At 37.2% G+C, this 22,690-nt stretch overlaps 1 protein-coding gene across 5 annotated transcripts in view; it reads right to left on the reverse strand.

Annotated features, from left to right (window-relative positions):
* The window catches only part of DOCK4 (dedicator of cytokinesis 4), a 243,807-nt gene that overhangs the window by 36,713 nt on the left and 184,404 nt on the right, over positions 1-22,690 (reverse strand). For all 5 annotated transcript variants that reach the window (XM_062609561.1, XM_062609562.1, XM_062609560.1 and 2 more), the window contains exons 27-32: positions 19,729-19,823; positions 10,273-10,348; positions 8,597-8,697; positions 7,907-7,965; positions 5,764-5,912; positions 4,146-4,231 (exon numbers count right to left, since the gene is read on the reverse strand). In XM_062609561.1, coding sequence (XP_062465545.1) covers positions 4,146-4,231; positions 5,764-5,912; positions 7,907-7,965; positions 8,597-8,697; positions 10,273-10,348; positions 19,729-19,823 — 566 coding nt within the window. The remainder of the gene's footprint in view (positions 1-4,145; positions 4,232-5,763; positions 5,913-7,906; positions 7,966-8,596; positions 8,698-10,272; positions 10,349-19,728; positions 19,824-22,690) is intronic.

The raw sequence follows: 22,690 nt of genomic DNA on the forward strand, positions 1-22,690 counted from the left end.
TTTCTTTCCGTCAAAGGCCTTTGAATTTCACTGCTAAAGTTTATTAAATAGTAATCACTTGGCCATGATTTTCCCACGTTTCCTCTCTGAGGATGAACAAAGAAATATTTATGTACAGAGCTGTGTTACTTTTATGCTTTGGGGCAGGACTTCAGATGACTGACATGCCCATAGAGATATTTTAGCAGTCTCCTTGAAAATGAACTCAGGTATGGTTTACTTAGATGTGTCTGAAAATTGCCACATCCATATGCTTAGAGCTTTTTAAAGAGTCGTTAATAGCATCTACAAACCTTCTGTCTGCAGTGGGCAAGCTGTCAGCTCCACTGACCTTCATCTATACTGAGCATGTTCAGTCCCATAAAACTCCTACATCCAAATTTTACGAAACATATAACAGCGCCCAATAACTCCTACATGCCAACTGCACTAGCTATACACTCCAGCTCTGTTCAGCTCCTTACGTACAGGCGGATGTCACAAATGCAGTTCTCCAAACTAATTCAACCTAAATGAAGCTGTGCTCTGCGGGAAGCAATAGGAAGCATTGATCTTCATTTGCACCCTTATATCGATCTTAGACTCACTTCTCTTTAGGAGGCAATCAGAGTATTTCCCTCACATTCAGAGACTGGCTACCTGTCAATTGCTAGCATAGACAGATGGCAAGGCCGTGCCTAACCAGAGGATAAAGCACTAATCTGGCATCCCTGCTTTCCATGCAGAATACACAGGCTAACTTAATTAACTTTTAGACCTTTATGTTCCTTTCAATACAAGTTTTTGTATCTAAGAAGAAGTAAGAGTAGAGCCTGTTACATTATTAAGCACTGATTACTGCACCGATTTTTCCTTTCTACTGCCTTTCAACCCTGTGTTAAACAGAAACATTTCAACCTAAATTCATCAAAATAATTACCTGTTGTAGAAAAACAGCAGAAGTCTGACATCTTTTTTAAACCAGATGGGTTTCATCTGTATTTGACTAATGCACGTTCTTTATAAATGTACTGGCATATTCATTATAAGCATACAAGCTCTACAAATGGGTTGTGTAGATACATTCAAAGTACTTATTCAAACTGACATCAATGTTGTCAGTTGAACAATTTTGTGACTTGCCTTGTGATGCGTGCCTCCCCCCTCTGCCATACATCTTTCATCACAATGCACAGAGCAAACACTCAGACTGAGTTACTCAAATATATCCCTCAACCTCCTCATAGTTATAACATGGTTATAACAAAGATATAGTACTCAAACCCCACAAAAATATTCAAAAGGAACCAGTCTAGACAGAGTCTAATGGACTGGGCAGTGCTGAATTCAGCCATGCAATTGAGGGAAGAAATTAAGAAGACTGAAGACATGGGAGAGGTAGCGGTCATCACTTTTCATGTGGTAGCTTCATGGCTACAGAAATCACCCACAAATTTGCATAGCTTGATATTAAATGCCTGCTCAGCTTGAATATCAGTTCCAATTTCCCCCAAGAGAAGCCGCATCTTCAGGCTCCCTCACTAGCACAGGTTTTATGCTTCGATAATGTGGCTACCTAACCTGCAAGCCTGAAATGGCTTGTGTTAGGCCAAACTGCAACACAGCTACAGAAGTAATAAATGGGTAGCATCCATCGGATTTAGAAGCTAATGGAGTATATCTCTGTATCTAACCACCAACTGTTTAATAAAGTGAAATCATTTTTTTTACCTGTGCTAATTAACTTAGGAATTCAACTGCAGTCTTAGAGTGTAAATGTAGATCAGGACACCTTTCATACCATGATTACACTGGGTACCAATTACAACATCTAGTTTTTCATGATAGCAAAATGTTCACTACTCCATGCTTTGCAGCTCTTCAAATGACATTAGGAGCTAATCACTGAGTCATCACATCCAAGTCCCTAGAAAGACATTGATTCAAAACAAACAGCAGTCATCTTCTCCCTACTTTCACTACGTCTTTTCATTTGATAAAGATAATTCTATTATAAGCAGTAAATTCTAAGCACATAATATTTTAGGTATGTCCAGAGATGCTTATAATTTGTCCTTGAAAACAGACTGTCTCTAGAAAAAAAAAAAAGCAGTTAATGTGGGAGTTAAGAGATTTAAATTCATTTTTTGATTCAGACAAAATAAACAAAAAGCATGACAAAACCTGAAAGTGTCACACCCACTGCAGTTACTAGACTGGCTCCAAAGCAGAAGTGTGCATCCCCTTGGCTCTCAACTGTACCTATCAAAACCAACCACGCCAAATCTTCAGAAAGATCAGGTAATATTGTTTCATTACAGACTACAAAACCACTGTTTGCTGTAAAATTATATTACTGATTCACAGTCCTTGGGTACATACCACATCTCTGTCACTGTTACTATCTAAAGATGCTCTAATATTGCTCATTTTAAATTATCCATGGCAGAAAGTAAAAGAAATCTGACCCTGTCCCTTGCATTCAGCTCCCTAGACTGTCCATCTCATTTTAATAATTTTCCTTCATATATCCTAGAACACTATGCTATCCTCCATTTTAGAGTAATATCTTCTTCAAGCTTTCCTCCTGAGAGGTGTTAACGTGCGAAGTCAAATCAAAATCAGATATAAAACTAGTGATAAATACTAATTTTTCTTAAGCTGGAAGTGAACTTGAGCAGTTACTCTGAAATTTCCCAGAGTTTAGTTTTAACTTCTGTTGTACCAGAACAGAAACAACAAGTTTACTGATGCTGTGAGACATTTTGCAATTTAAATTACTATGATTATGTCTTCAGCATTTAGATTTCTAAAAGTCTCTCACCATTTTCCACTGTATCTTGTTTAACACCCCCCCAGTTTAAATCTAACTCAAAACCACAAAAAAAAATCGGAACTGTATTTCATACCATTATGCTTCCTTATAGAATTTTAAGTTATTTCAGTGACAGACATTCTGATGTATTTTGCATAGGAGAATGCATTTAGACTTCATTTTATAATTAGAGCTTTTCTCTTAATGACTTAATTTTGAGGTTAAAATACTGTTTTACTAAAATATTGAACTCATCTTGCCTTTTATTATCTTTACTCAGATTATGAAAAATAACATGAATAATTACAAGTTTTGCTTTAGCATACTGTGCTGTTTGACATTATTCATCCATTTCTGTAATATTCTGCCTAATCTCTCTACACGTTTTTCCTTCTGCAAATGATAAACATTTAGAAGCTCTCTTTTTTTCACCTCAATACAGTTACAGATTATTATACATTTGCTATTCACAGACACTGAGATCTGAATGTTGTTATTTAAGCAAAGACAAGAGAGCTAAAAGTAATACTTAAGGAAGAAGGAGTAGTTAAGAAGCCATATAAGAAAAAGATCATGTGTTTAATACTACTGAAGAATACACAGCTAGGAATCCTGAAGAAGAACAACTCATCTCATACTAAACACACCAAAAATAAGTGGAATCTTCCACTTGGGTAAAACTGAGTTCTGAGGAACAGCAGAGACAGAGCTCAGTTAGTTATTTTGTACCTGTGCTCTGTGACATTCATTTATTTCAGTCAATAGGATAACTTAAGAGCAACCTTATTATTAGCTTTTTCTATTAGATCTCAGTCCTATGTCATTTATTAAAATATACCAAAAGCTTAAGAAGTAATTTATAAAAGAAAATTATAAGAAACAATTGTATCAGAATAAATAAAATTGTTTACATTAGTCAAGAAATCAACAAGTGACATTACACAGATGAGTACAAGTTTCTGGAAATAGAAAATTACTTATTAAACACCTTTTTGCTGAATTCTCATGCCTTGTTTTCAAAATGCTCCATTTGAGATCTACCTGCACCCCCTATGCAACTATGAAACATTTCTGGCTTTTCTGATTTTAAAATTAGTAGGTAGAGAAAGAGAATGTTCTGTGATAAAACAGATTTAAGTCTTTCCCAATTATAGCAGTATGCAAGAAGTACAGACAGGCTTTACAGATGCCATAAACCACCATAAAATGTTTTATTCCTCAGATTTTCAGAAAAAAAAAAAAAAGAACAAGATTCACAACTGTTTTAAGCATTACTTCTCTACAATGACATTAGCATCTCACACAAGCAACCAAACTCAAGGAATTAGTGTAAGATAAACATATTACTCACATACTGTTGAAGAGCTCTCGGTATGTTTCGTCACCTTTACCTTCCGACATTAGGCTGTCCAGTTTGTCAATCAGTTTTGCTTCCACCTGCAACATATAAGTGTGGTGTAAACAGCTTCTTTTGCTTTTGATGAGAGATTTGTTTTTATGTAAGTGACTTTGCTAAATGCCTGTCTTAAAATTACTCCTCCATCATGTAAATCTGACGATAAGTCACTTCATCTCTTTGAAGCTGTTGCCATTCCCCAGGTTTGTGGGGTTTTCTTTTTTTGGTGGTGGGTATTTTTTTTTTTTTTTTTGAGGGAGGGAGCTAATTTAAATTGGACAACGTGACTTTAAAACTACAGGCTGAGTAGCGTTTGCTGCTGCTAAGGCAGCTATCTATTTATGGAGTCAGACAAAAAGCACACAGCCCAAATAAATTGCCTGAATTCTAACTGCAGGGCTGTAAGCACAAGGCATTTTCTTAGACTTCAATAAAAATATCTTTTCTGACCTGCACACCACCCTTTATAAAATAATTCTTAGAAATGTCTGTGCTGTTCAGCACACTCGAGGGCTCAGGCTTACCTTCCCAACCTTTCTTACCTGACAGTGAATTTGGTTAGAAATCCAATTTGCTGGACTTACATATTAACTATCAAAGAAACTTATAGTACATAGCTGGTAGCTAATGACTCCCTCAACATGTTTTTAAGTGTACTGATTATGAAAAATATAGAGGTTAGGCTACACTGCCTTAATATTTCAAGCCTCCTTTTTAGCAGTAATATATTAGCAACCACAAATCTAGAAAAGAAAGCAAGCTGTTGTCAGGATATTTTATTAGAGAATAAATCTATTACAATTTCCATTTAAACCGAAGCTGAAAACACAGAGATGCTGAACAAGTGGATTTTTTCCTTCTCACTCCTTGTTAACAGTTCTATGGTGATTTTTAACAATAACCTTATGTATTGATAGTGGAAAGCTACCTCCTTACATCACATGCACTCTTCTGTTCTTAATAGTTTGTTTTGTGTTTCAGTCACAGCTCCCACCCTAAGCATTATGATTGCCTAGGAGTAATTCAGATACTTCTGCTTTCCTTCATTTGAAGCAGCAGGGAGGAGGGTACTAAGTAATGGTTTGAGGCAGTCTGAAAGAACTGAGTGGGAGCTGCAGAAGCAGATGGCACACACTTGGTTGTTCCTTCCTAGCCCGTTAAGAAGGTGTCTGAGCAACATGAATACTTGGATCCTTACAGAAGGATGTTCCTCAGAAAGACCATCTTATCTTTTTTCATACTAGCCAGAAAGGAAGTTAGTTGAATCCTGCCTAACCAGTAGTCTGTACTGCTATAAAGCAGAGATGAAATGAAATCAGCCTTGTTTGAAGATAACTCAAGTCTTGTTTATTCACTTCAGCAGACCACAGATTTTATCCCTCATCTTACATTACTAACGTGATACCATTAATTGGAGAATCCTACTACCCCAGCAGAGAATAAAAAGGAAAAACCACGGTGATCCCTCTCCAACAGGTACCTTCTCCACCCTCTGCCAGCAATGGTCAGGACCAGTCTTCTCTGAACTGCTTGAATTTCAGTCCTGTTTTATAAACAGCTTCACATACAGTACCTGTTTAAAGTTGCCACTTCGCCTTTGCTCCCAGTCCATCATGTCGTGGAAAATGGGAATCATTACATTCCTCAAGTCTGGCTGAGGGATCAAGGTCACTTCCAGGAAGGGGCCAATCAATGCTGGAATAAAGTGAAGCTTGTGTTCCCCTAAAATGAAAATGAACATGAACTTGAATGGGAATTGGGTGTCCTGCGAGCCATCAAGCGATCCAAATATTATCTGAAGAATTTTAAAAGACAGCACACTAAATGTTGATTTATCTCACACCTATCACAGCATGGGCTACTTCTTAAGACCAAAAAAGTGAAAAGCTGCAGACTATACAAGACAAGGCCGACATAACTTATCAGATTTTATTATGCAATACTGATTTCAGGAGTGACGGTTATCTGTATCCCAAGTTAGTCTTCCAGAAGGAGAACAAAGAGAGACAAAGCACTCTTTGGGCATTTCACTTATTTTTCACAGGCATGGGTTGGTTTCTAAGCTCTCCATTCTTGTGTTTACAAAAGAGTTAACAATCTGATATCCTTTGCTCATCAAAAAGAATTATGTATTTTGATTTTTACCTATCTTTAGTTTTGCGAGTACAGAAATGGAAATACCTGTTTTTACTGCACGAAACAGAAGATGTGACTCAGCTGTTCTCAAAACAACCTGCTTTAAAACCAGTGCTAAAACATCTTCCATTAACTGACCATATTCTACTTAGCAGAAAACTAACTTCTGTAGTTAGTGCACTGACTTTCCAAGCTTTCCAATTTAAGTCCAGTGTACCTCTGGATATGCCAGTGGCCAGTCACCCTTGCTTGATGCTCTGGTATCTCTGTGTAAAGGAAAACCAGAACTCCCTTTGCTGGAAACATCCTGAGATGCATATCCATATGAAAGCAAGGTGACTGTACAAGGATTAAGGCTTACAACTTAAAATACTGACTAGTGCAATACCGATTATATGAAATATCCTGAATCCAGTTTATAATTGGACACATTACCAGATGAACTCCATATTGTACCCCACAAAACTCTTCTCTTCTAAAGGCATCATGATTCCCTCCTTGCCTGTATACCAGGTTTCCATTCAGCAGAAAACAACATGAATGGGGAGATGATGCACATTACTGTCTTATCCTAGCATGCAGGAGTGAGTCCTTGATATACCAGTTTAGAAATACCTATCATGTATCCAAATAATTGAGAGGGATGCCTTAAGAGTGAGTAAGCAATACTAAATAGTGTAAACAAGTAAAATGTGCCACACAACAAATGTTAACAAGCTATTAATAAGCAAGTATTTCTTATTTTGAACATTTCTCTTTCTAGTACAAGCTGATCAGAAAGATCAGTTTTTACAACTACATATCTTGCTGGGGAAAGGATGGAATTGAGATGACAGTATCTCATTAACCACCAACGGTATTTATATCTTTAATGAGCCCTTTAATGAAGTGAACTATTGATTGAATTGAAATACAATGATGACAAATGTATTGTCCAAATCTTCTACTCAGCTTTTATTTTTCTATGCAAACAACTTTTAACTGCATTTCTCTGATGTTCATACTTTCAAACAGTTTGCATGGTTATTGCTTATAAATATAAAAATGTTCATAACTTTATATCCAAGCATGTGTTTTTCTCATGTTGTCCAATGTGTCATTTATACATCAGTCACTGATTTGCTTATGCCTTTATATTTCAGTGCAACTAGGACTCAGGGGAAGATTTGATGCAAATCCAGTATCTCAAGAGAGCTTCAGAATTAAGATATATGTCTGTTCCTTAAACTGTCTGGCAACAGATCTAAAATTGTGAACATAAGTATATTTCCAGGCATAATAATTCTGCCCAGCAAGAGCAGTAATTTCTTTTTTAATTTTCTCCGATGGCATTCTTTCAGTTCTCTCTGAAGAAATAGGGATAGATCAGATCAAGGTTCAGAAAGGTTTGTATCAAGGCTCAGAAAGCTGAGTTTTGCTATAAAGAAGGGAGCTACAGATGCCTAGGGTTTTCCTAACCTTAATCAAGACTTCATGTGAATGTAGTTATCAACTCTATCACTGGCAAGTGTATTTAACAGATAAAAAGTAATAACTGGTTTGCATTTTATGAGCTTATGATAATGTGTTTAATTACTTACCTAAATTTTGCCACATGCTGAAGATTTCACATCCCATTGTTACCCGCATGTCACCGTATCTGCAGTGTATTAAACCAGTGAAAGATCATTTAAGAAAATCAAGTTCATATATCGTTCCGTGACATTGTTAAATGAAATGTCTCATTTGAGGTTCCAAACGACTCTGCAAGTGATGATTTCTTCCAAGTTTTTGCTCTTTCCACGGTACCAAGCTAAAACCAGATTCCTAAACCCAAGCTTGTTTGCAATATTGTCAAAAGTATTGGTTCTTTCTCAATGCTATACATCAGTAACAGCTGTGAAGCAAAATCTTTTTTTTTGCAGTAATATGAAAACGAATAGCTTTGCTCTAGCTTAAAGAAATACAATTAACTCATACAGACAACAGTGCTGTGCTTGGCAGAAACACCTGAGCCAGTGTGAATCAACTTATGCAAGAACTGGAAATTAGTGTTACCACTGCTACCCTATGGATATTTTTGTACCAGTATCTGAACCAATTTGGGCACATCTACAAAGGCTATCAGCTCTGAAGGCCTATACAAAGGGCCAGAACCAACTCCCCTCGTAGACAGTGGAAATGCTGTTATTGTTATATTTTCGGTAGGCCTTTTTGCAACCTCTTACGTCTTACATTTTGGAAATTGTTTAATCTATTACAGATTTCTAGAAGCTGACAGCAGTACTTACTTTTCTAAAACCTTTTTCTTCTTGGAAGGTGTGAACATCTCCAGTTGCAGACATAACTGGTTTATAAAAATGACAGCAAGAAAAAAGTAGGAATCCCATATCTACAATAAGCACATGGCATTTGGTTATTTCATTTTCTCAGTACCGTCTTTTTATCACCACTCAAGATGCACATTTTCAAACCATATCATTTGTTTCAGTCTCAACTAATGAGTTACTCAACTGTTTTTGACTAAATTACCTTGCATTGAAATATATTTTTCACCAACCCCGCAATATTTATCAGAAATACATCTGTTTTACATATTCTACATCTCTTAAATGTAACAGTTTGAGAGTTCCAGATAATTTTTTTCATCCCTCCAAATCAGAAAACTTTAAAACCATTGAAACATTTTGGGCATTTTTAAAGACAAGAGTACAAAAAGTTACGCCTTTAAATCCAAAACAAACAAAAACAACCCAAAACAATCTGACACCTCAGAAGTCATCACATAACAGAATTGTCATTCTTCAGCCTGTCCTACTTTATAATATTCTTTGCAAGTCTCACTGCAGGCTTCACTGGGCAAAACTGAAGGCAGATTTTGTTAACATAGTGCAAATATACAGATGTTTTGTGCACATGCTTAATGAATCAGATGTTGAAGATTTAAGAGAAATTTAAAGATCATTTAATATTAATTATTTTAACTCAATATAGATGCTTCATGGTAGGAGGGAGAAAGAAGTGTATGGGAAGCCCTATTTGCAGGATAGCAAATTTAAGGACATAAGACACCTCGTCTACAAGCAATTCTTGTATCAGTTTTAGCCCCTGAACTTCTGGAACTTCATAAAGGATAGGCTTCCTCATGTTCAGTTATGACAAGTAGATAAACCTGCATTCCTGTCAATTTCTCCAACAGGAGTCTCGATTTTCATAGAGGCATCCACAGCTCTGCTGGAAGTCAACAGGAGCTTGCTGTCTTCTCTAGGAAGGAAGCTCTGCACTTTTTATGAAGAAGCAATTAGACTAATGTCTTTTGGTTGGGCAGAAAATTCATTCGTGTTTCCATGGGAATGGGTCTTTTAAGATGTATTCCTAGGTCTTCTCATCTGAATCCTAGATGCATCATTCTGTATCTCACAGTTTATCATAGGTGCCGTTTCTCACTATATGAGGTACTCTAACATCTTTAACTACATTCACCATGCAGTGTCATAATGTTCTAATTTTAATTATGCAGCATGTTAATTGGTCTTGAGAGAAATTACAGAAATGCAAATCTATATTTTTGATAAATCTGCATTGATTAAAAATGGAATAATTTTCCTTTCTGCGATAAATCTGTAATAATAAATAAGAAAATTAGTTTCCACAATCCAAAAAATGGCTATGCAAAAATCCTGAATAAGTAGTCTAACAAAGAACCTGAAATAACAAAATGAAAAATAAAAAGAAATTGGGAGAAAAAAAAAACAAACCAAAAACCAAAACAACCCATAGCTTTTTTTAAGACTTTTAAGTCAGTCCTGCATTTAGAAAAAAAATAATCTCTGACCACTTGAAATTCCTGATTTAGGATAAGTTGTAGCTGTTTAGATGCTGGAGCTAAGTTTAATAATAAACCATCAACCCACATGATGATGTAGGAGCTACTTCAACTATCTCATGTTGAACACATTTACTCTACCTTGTAATCAAAGTTTTCATTTAAGAAGTTTTTACGAAGGGCATCCGAAAGGTACAATACTGTAGTAATGATCACACTGGGAAGAAAAGAATGAAAAAGACAAGAGTTTTCATTAAGTAAAGATTCATATTTAATACTCAGAGCCAGACAATTTTCCAATGAAGAAATAGATGTAGCATGTAGTGTGGCATTAAATACTACATTTTAAATGTATACAAATATCCGACTACTAACAGCACCTATTGACAGAAAACATGCAGATTAAGGAAAAAAACAAAGAAATGTGTGTGATGCAAGAACATGTGCTGAAAACATATTCCGTATAGAATATAATTGCTCAAGAAGGAAAATCATGAATTTTGTGCTGCAAATACTGCTGATACGAGATTTAATACATTTTGTCGTGCTAGCACTGGTATATAAAGTTGGGCAATTTACTTTCAGCTTTCCTGGCACTGAAAGGATGTGCATATAGATTCTAAATATAAAATATCTAATAATTCCAATATTGACAATATTGACAGCCCCATGGACAAAGAGCCTTTTTAATGACAACAGATAAATGCAAAACTGCAAGAAAGACCTGCTTCTAAAGATCTCTATTCTGTATGCTACAAACAGTCATGCCTTGCACTACATTGACACCTGCCTCAATTATATTAATCTACCTTAGATAAATATATACATCCCCAAACCTTTTACAGTGGTTGTCATCAGAGGTCATTGACAGCCTTTTCATTGTATCAACCAAGTTTGGTAATCTACTGAAACAGAATATCCTTAAAGATTATTCAAATACAACTCATGTCAGTGATTCAACCCCCAAGCTAACCTCTGCTTAGTGCACTCGTGACTATCACCAGATTTAGTTAAACCAAAAATTATTTTTGAAAGCTTACAGGGGAGAAAACCAGACAAATATAGCATTATTTTTTTGCTGTTACACTCATGTATTTTACAACAATCAACTGTATAAAGATCTTCTGAGGAAAAGCTTATTTCTATACATTTCATATCATTACCGTCTATCTACTATTGATACATCTACTATTGATACATCTAGTCTATCTACTATTGATACATCTAATATTTCTTTGAGCATGGCTCTTGACCTGTATGCTGTTAGAGTGCTAAATTTCTTAACCCCTCCATACTTTGAATTTCATTTTTTTTTACCATTTTTCATTTGAGACAAAATGTTTTGTATTTAATAACTGCCACTATATATATATCTTAAAGATATGTAATATGTTTCATCTTCACAACACTGAAGAATTAAATGTTAACCAACCCACCTAGGAGATAAACTCTATCATTCTCCCAGCATGTTTGACAGATTCCAAGTTTATAAATACAAAATGGCTGTGTATTATTTAGCGTATTACTAGTTGAAATGTTTGCTTCCATTTCTTTACTTTTAAAATAAATGTCCATGCCAAACTTTACCTTCTGGTTTGATGTGTCTGAACACCTGTAACAGCCAAGTCTGAGACTGTTTCTAGAACACTACCTGAGACTCAAGTGTCATTCATTCCTAGTTCCATTGCTGAAATGTAATTTTCATGCATATTATTTTCACAACAATTACACTGTAGCTTTCCTATCCAAGCAGTGTCTCATGTTTAGCATTCATCTATATGGTCTAGTCCACTTTTCCACCAACAGGGAGTTACAGTGCATGTACAGCAATCCCTGTTGCACCAAGGAAGACAAAGTAAAATGTTAACAAACTGCAATATAAGCAAAGCTAAAAATCAAGACATGGATAAGAAGAGAGTCCCGTCATTCTTGTTATTGTGCATGACTTAATTTACAGCCCATATGTTTCGCAAAATGGAAACAGTATTTCAGGAAGATGTTCTGATAGAAAAGGTCAGATAGTCAGAACTCTTGCTATGTAAAATTTCAACCTAAATCCAAAGTAAAAAATCCATGAAAATTTGTATGCAAGAGAAAATTCCATAGGATCTTAAGAACTGCAACCATACTGCAACCGTAAGTTTACATTACATAGTTCTGTTTAAGTCAGAGACAATCCCTTTCTTGCCACATTCCTTCCATAGCAGATGAAAATGAAAAGAAATATCTGCTTCAGTTCTTATGAGAAGGTGATTAGAGTATAAAACTTAAAATGCAAGTTTTAGAATATATTTTCTAGAATATTCCTGAGATAACGGAATAATTGCAATGGTATTTCTTGCTATAGGCAACATAGCTCAGGTTTGATTTATCTGGTAAGCCAAAGATATGACATGGATTAGTTGATAATCACTACAGATGGGTCTGCAGTGAGAGTGTGTATGTTGTAGATAAAAAAACCTCAAAACATAAGACTGAAGATAGAAAGATGAAACCATTGGTTTTGACCCACAACCTATTATTCTGAACCTACAATGTACTAAAATCAGGTGGATAGAAAGCATGGCTAAGATTAGCAGTTCTCTTTCCACTTTTCCCACAGGCAATGTAGGTTCTATAAAAAAAAAACAACAAACCAAAAAAAAACAACAAAAGTAAAAATACATGAAGCAGAGACAGCAGCCAGAGGACAGATGGACAGCTGTCTGATTTGGTACAGTACTCACATTCCAAACTGCTTCCCAGCCAACAATTTCAAAACAACAACAACAACACTTATTTGAAATCCATTTGAGTATCAAACTAGAAAACACTGAGTTTGTGATAACACTTGCTTTCGCTCCTCTTACCACCTGCCACAAATTTGTTCAGAACTACTAACTCTATTACAGGAGAAAACCCTCTTCTTTCAGTTACTATGGGGGCTCATACACAGATTGCTAACCCAAGGCCCTTGTTTGCAGAGTGGCTTTTTCACCAGATTTTTAGAGCAAAGTTTTCTGCAATAATCTGTTTGAACAGTCTAAAGCTGCTCCCAGGCTCCACAACTCCACAACAGCAGCTCCACAATTGGTCTGCTGCCTAGCCTGCACTCTGGCAACCTGGTTTTTGTCTGGGCAGCCAATGGTAGAAACTGAAAGCTTTCTTTTTCAATTCTGATAGGAGACAAATATGTAACATTCTCATTTTAACCTCTGCAGAGTGAAATCTGGCTTAGCAAACATATGTTTGAACAGAAAAAGAGTTTCTTTAATATTTCATAAATGAAATGCACCTAGAGTCACATATATCATAGCATCAGAGAACGGTTAGGGTTGGAAAGGACCTTAACATCACCTAGTTCCAACTCCCCGGCCATGGGCAGGGACACCTCACACCAAACCATCTCACCCAAGGCTCTGTCCAACCTGGCCTTGAACACTGCCAGTGTTCACAACCTCCCTGGGCAACCCATTCCAGTGCCTCACCACCATCACAGTAAAGAATTTCTTCCTTATATCCAATCTAAACTTCCCCTGTTAAGTTTTAACCTATTATCCTTGTCCCATCACTACAGTCCCTAATGAAGAGTCCCTCTCCAGCATACTTACACGCCCTTTCCAGATACTGGAAGGCTGCTATGAGGTCTCCACACAGCCTTCTCTTCTCCAGGCTGAACAACCCCAACTTCCTCAGCCTGTCTTCATACAGGAGGTGCTCCAGTTCCCTGATCATCCTCGTGGCCCTCCTCTGGACTTGTTCCAACAGTTCCATGTCCTTTTTATACTGAGGACACCAGAACTGCACACAACACTCCAGGTGAGGTCTCACAAGAGCAGAGTAAGGGGGCAGGATCACCTGCCTTTGACCTGCTGGTCACGCTCCTTTTGATGCAGCCCAGGATACGGTTGGCTTTCTGGGCTGCAAGCGCACACTGAAGCCGGCTCATGTTCATTTACTCATCAACCAACACCCCCACAAATCCTTCTCCGCAGGGCTGCTCTGAATCTCTTTGCCCACCCTGTAGCTGTGCCTGGGATTGCTCCGACCCAGGTGTAGGACCTTGTACTTGGCATGGTTAAACTTCATGAGGTTGGCATCAGCCCACCTCACAAGTGTGTCAAGGTCCCTCTGGATGGCATTCCTTTCCTCCAGTGTATCAACCGAACCACACAGCTTGGTGTTAATGGCAAACTTGCTGAGGGCACACTCAATCCCACTGTCCATGTCACTGACATGGTCCCAACACTGATCCCTCAGGGACACCACTCGTTACTGGTCTCCAGCTGGACATTGAGCCATTGACCAGAGCTATTTGTGTGTGGCTATCCAGCAAGTTCTTTATCCACTGAGCGGTCCCTCCATCAAATTGATGTCGCTCCAGTTTAGAGACAAAGATGTTGTGTGGGACAGTGTCAAACGCTTTGCACAAGTCCAAGTTGATGACATCAACTGCTCTACCCCTGTCCATCAGTTCTGTAGCCCCATCATAGAAGGCCACCAAATTGGTCAGGCAGGATTTCCCCTTAGTGAAGCCATGCTGGCTGTCACCAAGCACCTTGTTGTTTTTTATGTGCCTCAGCATGCCTTCCAGAAGAATCTGCTCCAAGTTTTTGCCAGGCATAGAGGTGAGACTGACTGGTCTGTAATTCCCTGGGTCATCCATTTTCCCCTTCTTGAAAATGGGGGTTATATTTCCCTTTTTCCAGTCTTCGGGAACTTCACCTGACTGCCATGATCTTTCAAATGTGATGGACAGTGGCTTAGCTCCTTCAGGACCCGCGGATGGATTTCATCAGGACCCATGGACTTATGCACATTCAGGTTCTTCAGATGGTCTCAAACCAGATCCTCTCCTACAGTGGGCCCAAGGTCTTCATTCTCACAGTCCCTACATCTGCTTTCCAAGACTTCGGCAGTGTGGTCAGAGCCTTTGCCAGTGAAGACTGAGTCAAAGAAGTTATTCAGAATCTCAGCCTTCTCCAAATCCAGGGTAGCCAGTTCTCATGATAGCTTCTGGAGAGGGCCCACGTTGTCCTTAGTCTGTCTTTTATTTGAAGTGTACCTATAGAATCCCTTCCTGCTGGCTTTCACATCCCTAGCCAAGTTTAATTTTAACTGGCCTTTACCTAACGTGGTCCCTACCTTCCTGGACAACATCCCTGTATTCTTCCCAGGCTGTCTGTCCTTGCTTCCACCCTTTATTAGCCTCTTGTACATATATCTATTGTTCTATATACATAAACTTATTCATACATGCATACCTATGTATAGATATGCTTTTTGTGACAGACTGAAGGTCAGGTTCAGTTGTTAGCAATATTTTGTATTACATAAAAACAAGAACATTAGCAACACTGTGTATTACATAAAAGCAAGAATTTTTGTTCATTGTAGGAGTCTCAGACTCCCACACCATGGGAGCTAACAGGATTCTTCAAAGGAGTCATAATGAAACTAATGCTAATTTGATGTCTTCCTTCACTGTGCATTCTGTTTGAGTTGCTTTTTAAGAAATAATTATAATGTCTTTTGGTCATCAGATAACCAAAAGGGCTCTCTGTTGAAAGTTGCCATATCGAGCTCTCAGTAGATACATTTGGAATTTTAGTATAAAAACCATAGCAAATCTTACTTTACAACCAATTATTTTACTATAAATAAATTCATACATCCATACACCCATTTTGTATGCTTATAAAATTCAAATTGAGAATTGAATGATCTAGCATTTCTAACATTCAACAAAATGCAGTTAGTTATAGTCATACAGAGTTCTGAAAAAAAAAATGTTTCTTGCATATTGAAAGCAGTGGAAAATTAGTTCACTGTTCCACAGTACATAGCTGAAGTCTGTTATAAATATCAAACCTTTGCCCAGCAAGTAATAGAAACTTACTCAGATCTCCAACAGCCACCTCAATTGTTAACGAAACATGATATAACTGGAGTTCAGGTCAGTCTGTTAAATGCCCTCAAAAGACGGCAGTCAAGCATTAGATAAGTGGTTCTTTTCCTAACCTTAGGGCAACTTAAGTAAGTGACCACTTCACAGTGATTTCCTGTTGAGAGACATTATGAAGGTGACATCCAGAAGCTTCAGTTTTAGTCTGGCATCTTTTATTATAGAATTTTGGATTCCTCTTTAGCACAAGGCAACCTCTCTACATCATGTGGTGCTTATTTGATGTTACAAATATAAGCTTTGCTTAGAGGGCCATCAAACCAGCCTAATGGCTACTGGATGTAGAAAGTAAGTCTATGCCTATAATGAAAGAAAATAAATTAAAATCATATTTTCCATACGATATAGAAAAATATATTTGTTGTCACTCAGTAGTAACAACCATGTTAGAAGTATTAGATAACTGTAAATAATTATTTTGCTTTGCTGATTAGCTCACTTCAGCTATTACAAGGTTCTGCAGTTTTAAACAGAGTGAATTTCTCTTCAGTACTCCACTGCTAGAAGCTAATAAACATTAAGGAATATTTTTGCATATTCTTCTACTTCCATCACAGAACACAATTCAAAAAAGATCCATTTCTCTCTTTAGTGCTAAGTATGCCTTTTAAAGTGTCACTGTATGTCTCAAACTGTGGAATACGGTTGGTAGTTTTATAATGCTAGCCATAAGTTTCATTTGGGCACCCAACATTCAGAACTACAGATCACACATGTGGCATCGTGAAGTATGTTAGTTTCTGGATGCTTACAGATTTGTATTCTTGACCTCACAGTATCTTCTCTGTTTTTTTAATCAGAGACAGCATCCAAATATCAGATATTACATGCTTACTGAAAACACTGCAACAAGAAAGCAAAAAATCCAGAAGCCAGGGGGCAGCAATATTTCTATATATAAATATTTTGAAAGAATTATGGCATTTTAAGAACTAAAAATCTTTCAAAGTAATTGAAGTTCTGCATATATAAATAAGACAAAAAAATATTTTTCCCACCTCAGGAAAAGCTTATTTACCTAACCTTACTAGGGACTCATTTCTTCCCCAGACTACATACTATAAATACCAGACAGTTTGAATTTTTATATCACTCTAGGGACAGGGAAGAGAAAAGACTGCTACTGGTGATGTGACTGCAGTGATGGTTGAAGATTCCAAGACACACACTTGCCTTATAAGCTACTGCTTCTTGGGTCGAAGCCCAGACAGCAAGAAGGCGGCCATCTGACACAGGAAACATGACTGTCATTTTATTCCTGGGAAGCAGGAGTTAGAAAAGATCATAGAATACCAGGTTGGAAGGGACCTTAGAAAGGTCCAACCTTTCTAAGCAATGCACGACCTTGACTACGTGTCCCAGCATCACGTTCAGACAAATCTTAAAAGTGTCTAGTCTGTTAATGGATTACTCAATTATACTCTTAAAAAGATGGGCTAGAGCTTCTAGTTTTTCCTTTTAGACATGAATGGAGAATGGTGTTGAAGAAGTTTTGCCTTCAAACCTGAAGAGTCTCAGATCCTTGGAAAAGCTCTGGCTCATCAAGTGAAGCTCAGGAAGAATAGCTCACAGCCACTTCCGTCTGTGGTGCAAGCAGTGCCCTAATTTCTCATCCTGTCTCTAGGCTCTTCTTTTTACACTTCCAGATTTTTGGGCTGGAACAATTCTAACAAAGCTACTACTTTGTGGCTATGTGCTTTTGAACACCTTGAGGAAGGGAAAGAAGGCAGTCACTCCAATGGCAGTAGAGGTCACAAGTTAAAGAAAGGAGCTCCTGTTTAGAAACAGCTCTGGAAAAACTAGTCCTCTGTAGCTGAGGAGAGAAGGGGATTTTCCTTCCTGCTGCCTCATAAAGGCACAGAAACTAAGCCACAGGTATATAACATAGGACCTATCAGTTTTCAGTTCACGCCACACTTTAAAGTACACCTGGCCAAGACCCTGTTTCACAGAAAACCAGCATTTCCTCCACAAAGGAAGGAATGCCTAGTAAAGCAGTTATTGAACACTGAATTGGTAATGATGTATTTATATCCCATTTGTTGGCAGTACTGCTTATGCAACTGTGTGTTATCAGGTTCAGTTAGCCGATCTGATTAGCCTATTGCCATGGCCAATTCCCATAGCAGTTATTGCCAGCTTCTGCCTGTTTTTTTTGCCTGACAGAACTGGACATAGAGTCAGCTCCTAGATGGTCAGAAACAACATGACATGGATTAATAAAAGGAGATGTGTGAAGATAACTAAAATACTGCTGGAAGCAAATATTCTTTTGCACAACTCAGTACCATAATCTTGACGACAACCAGACTGAAAAAAACATGCCAAGGTTGTTCCTAAATCTTAATTTTGTACATGTCAGCTGTTGCGAAGCCATCTGCTAAGACAGCTGTTTCTGGAATATATAACAATTTCTTAGAGTATATATTTAGTCTCAAAGGTCCAATGTTTTTGTCCTCCTTCCTGTGTTTCTCAATTTATTTCTTCAGCATGATTACCAGATGCAGTATCAACCATATCTTCTTTAATATCATACACAGAACAAAAAATCATATGAAGATCATATGTATTTTTTGATTATTAACAATAATTTTTTTCTAGAATTCAAACTTAGCAAGATTAGCAACACTGAGGTATTAAAAATGACAAAGTTTGAACAATTATTATGATGCTTTCATATCCACACACACGCATAACAAATACCTATCATGAACACAATTTTGCCAAATCTAACTGTAACAGTAATCTTTTTACTAGTATTCTGTACAGCACCATAAATTTAAATTCCTTGGAGCCAGCAGGCACAACACAGAAGAAAAAACAATTTCCTTCAGGCACTGCAATATGTACCATGAAAGTTCATGTCAAACCTAAATTCTGAATTCTTAGGTCTGCCCAACACAATTCCCCCTCCTCTGCCGACACTGGTATTTGTACAACTGTGTTGACTGCTCAGCTGGCTAATCTGATCTAAAGCTAAGCCTACAAAAAAGGAGAGCTGATGACACAGGTGAAATAAAATTCAACAGTTTCAGACCCATTCCAATGACTTCTCAGAAATGCTGGGAAACTGCTTCTCTAAAAATAAGGCCTGAGCAAAGAAAGAATAGTTGAGAGGTTACCTCTCAAAGTGTCACCAGGCAGTGCTTAGAGCCCTGTGTTACAGTTGCCTGTGCTGTACTTCACTTCCTGATTTGTGATTTTTAATTTGTGATTATTCTGACAAGTACTAAATTGACAAACACACAACATTGTTAACGATATCACAGCAGATAATTTCTTCTTGGGAGCAAACAGATCTTTACTAACTCAGCATTTCAACAGATTTGAAATGGAGTTCTGTTGAGACTTGTCATTTGCTACTTGGAAAACAAAGCTGTTGATGCATAGCATCTTCATTCTGTAAAAGCGTTTGAGTTTCCAGTTATATGTGCTTACTGAAACACAGAATAGAAAGGGGTACAGATTATATTATGAATTTGTCATGTAAAGTAAGTCCAGAGATTTTAAATCTTAAATTCAAAAATGAGAAACTGCAGCCAGCATTATAAAAGATATTTTAATTTTTTATTACATATATCATATAACTTTATTTAGACCATGATATTCACATACTACTCATATTTTTTATTAACATTAAAAAAAAGCCTTACTTGTTTGCAACCAAACGCATCACTGTCCAGTCTTTTGGAAACATCTCTGGTCGTATTAGTATCCGAAATACAGTGAAAATCTGCAGCAGGAAATCCTTGGAAGAAAAGAAGAAGTCATATGTCTTTGCTGCTTTAAAAAGAGCAGTGAGCTTTAAAAATACTTTAATCAGAGGCAAAAATGCATTTATTTTCAACATAAACCTCTGATTAGTTTTTGATCCAGAAGAAAGCTTCAAATAGTGATTTAATTATTTTTTATTAAAAGGAGGAAAAAAATTTAATTAGCCATTTGATTGACAGCAACACATAAGAGAAATGTCAAAGATGCATTTGGTTTCCACCCATACACTTCCACAAATGTGATCCCAAGAACAATTTGCAAATCAAAAAAGCACTTTGCAAACACTGCAGGGTTTGAGTATCTCCTTAATCATGCCAGGTTTTCATCACTTTCAAAAATTATTTTGGAAGTGACATTATTTGCTGGAAAGAGAGGGAGCATAAGGACAATTTTATCATTGGATTTGCAAAGCCCAGAGAATTCAAAAAGTGATGCCCAGGCCCCTGAACTGTTATTGCAGCTGGCTGGGTGTACGGAGGTCACTTAACAATTCTGCCTCATTTGCTGAATCTGTAAAAATAGTGAACACATGTGGGCTATTTTGAACGTAGAAATCACTGCTTAAGAGCTTTTAGCATTATCATGTCCTATTTCATTCAACTTGCTAATAAACAACTGAACTATTACTCTCCATGCATAATTTTTCAGATTTTCTTTACACAAATAAAATTACCAACAAAGGTAATACTTCTAATGTCCCATCCTGATTGCATATAGAACAGCCAGTATTTTTTTTAGTAAACGAAACAGAGCTTTTGACATCATGAAGAACATGAGGCGAGTGACATAACATGCCTAGCAGAAGCAGTGTGGTACCTGACCTTGAAATGTTTTCTATTGATTCTGGCCACAACACTTGTAGAGAGTTAGCCGGAAACACTGATGTGATGAAGATACAAACAAAGGATACCAAATAATTTTGAACACCAAAATATATTCTCAACTGCATTTATCAATGTGTAGATGACTGGCATTGCACAACAGATGTCTTTCATTAGAGAATCACTGTAAAGGGGGACGAATACAGGCACTGGGAAAGGCAGCTGAGATCCCTGCACCCACCCACCAGAGAAGATTACATAAAAGAGACAACCTGTTTTCTGAGCAAGATGCCAAAAATTATCTGTATTAAAGAGTATAAACAATACTCATTGCAGATAACACAGTGTTTGAATGCAGATGACCAGCTTCACAGATGAACAAGTAGCTCTACAAGCAACTCATTTATGCCAGATTGCTTTCCTATAGCTTTGCACCTTGTACTTAAATTTTAACACTTCTGCCTTCTCTTCTTTCCTTTAGGGGTTATCTCTCTTCCCTGTGCTGTAATCCCTGCAGCTCTGTGCCATACTCCCAGCAATATGGCAATGCCCTGAATGCTGCTGCAGGTTGCCTCACAATAATGTCCCAAATTCTCCCATATCCCATTTTATCCCGCCTGTTGTCCAGACACAATACATGTTGATGCTGTTAGGGAACTGACCGGCTGCTGAACTGAAGAGCCCAGATGGGTGCTGTTGGGAACCCAAGTAATGATCTGAGGACTTAAAAGCCAAGGGCTGCATGAGGTTTAAACTTAGTTCCTTTGAGACCCATGAGCCACTGCCAAAGCCTGCTGAAATTCAGGCATTCAGCCTGCTGAAATCTGAAACATTCAGCTGCTTCAAAAGTCAGTAAGAAAACAACGTCAGAGAGAATCATAGAATAGTTAGGGTTGGAAAGGACCTTAAGATCATCTAGTTCCAACTCCCCTGCCATGGACAGGGACACCTCACACTAAACCATATTACCCAAGGCCTCATCCAACCTGGTCTTAAACACTGCCAGGGATGGAGCATTCACAACCTCCCTGGGCAAAAACCATACGTTACTTAATTTCTTTAGGTATCTTGGCTAAAACCAGAGTACCATGCAAACTTCAAACCAAAGCAAATGTAGGCACTGAATCATTCTGAATCATTAACACCAGGCTAATTATTTCTAATTTTAACAGAAAAATAAAACAGAAAATTGTGTCAATTTAGTAACAAGCAATGTTAGATATAAAATGTGAATTTGAAAGCCCAAGTAAGACTGCAGATCTCTGCTACAGTACATATTAAAACCAAACAATGTGCAGTATAATTCAAAGCTGAAATATAACTGAAACAGGTAACTAGTAAAAAACTTTGGAAAAACTAGTCAATTGTCAGATTTTCAAGATACAACTGTTAAGCTTCTATTAACAGAATTAATCTGTAGCTAAATTTTATTTTTCATTATTTAGTTTCTCTATATTTGATGATACATTTCCCTAGGACTCTATTAGAAGCATTAAAATAATCAAAGGGTAGAATGCCACTTGACTAGTCTGATACTTTGACATTAATGTATTGGCATCCTGAACGTGTCAGTACCGCTCATTGACATTCAGCATCAGTGTTCACTCTCAAGGGACCCACCTCCAAGTACCAATTCCATAAAATGCTTTGGTTATCATTCTAGTACCTGGCATTTTGTATGATGCAATCACTCATTTTTGTTTCATGATCCAAATATCACAAAACATTACCATGAAGCACCATTCATGGAAGATCAATTTTGTAACTGTATTTTGAACCGTTTCTTTTGCACTAACCTATTGTCTTTCATAGTTGTATCTGCTCTGATGAACACATCATAATGATTTAGTAACAGATTTTAACATTTAAAAAACATTTTTGCCTGCAGTATATGTGAACTAACATTTGGTTGGTTGAGTACAGATATAATTAATGTCTCATATGCCTTCTATCTTAGGAGACAGCAAGGGAGTAATTTTGTCCTTTTACGTAGTCTAAATACCATCTCTTAATATTCCTA

The sequence above is a fragment of the Pezoporus occidentalis genome, unplaced genomic scaffold (genome assembly GCF_034315485.1).
Source record: "Pezoporus occidentalis ecotype Australia unplaced genomic scaffold, CSIRO_AGI_Poc_V1 ctg14, whole genome shotgun sequence".
Taxonomy (NCBI): domain Eukaryota; kingdom Metazoa; phylum Chordata; class Aves; order Psittaciformes; family Psittacidae; genus Pezoporus; species Pezoporus occidentalis.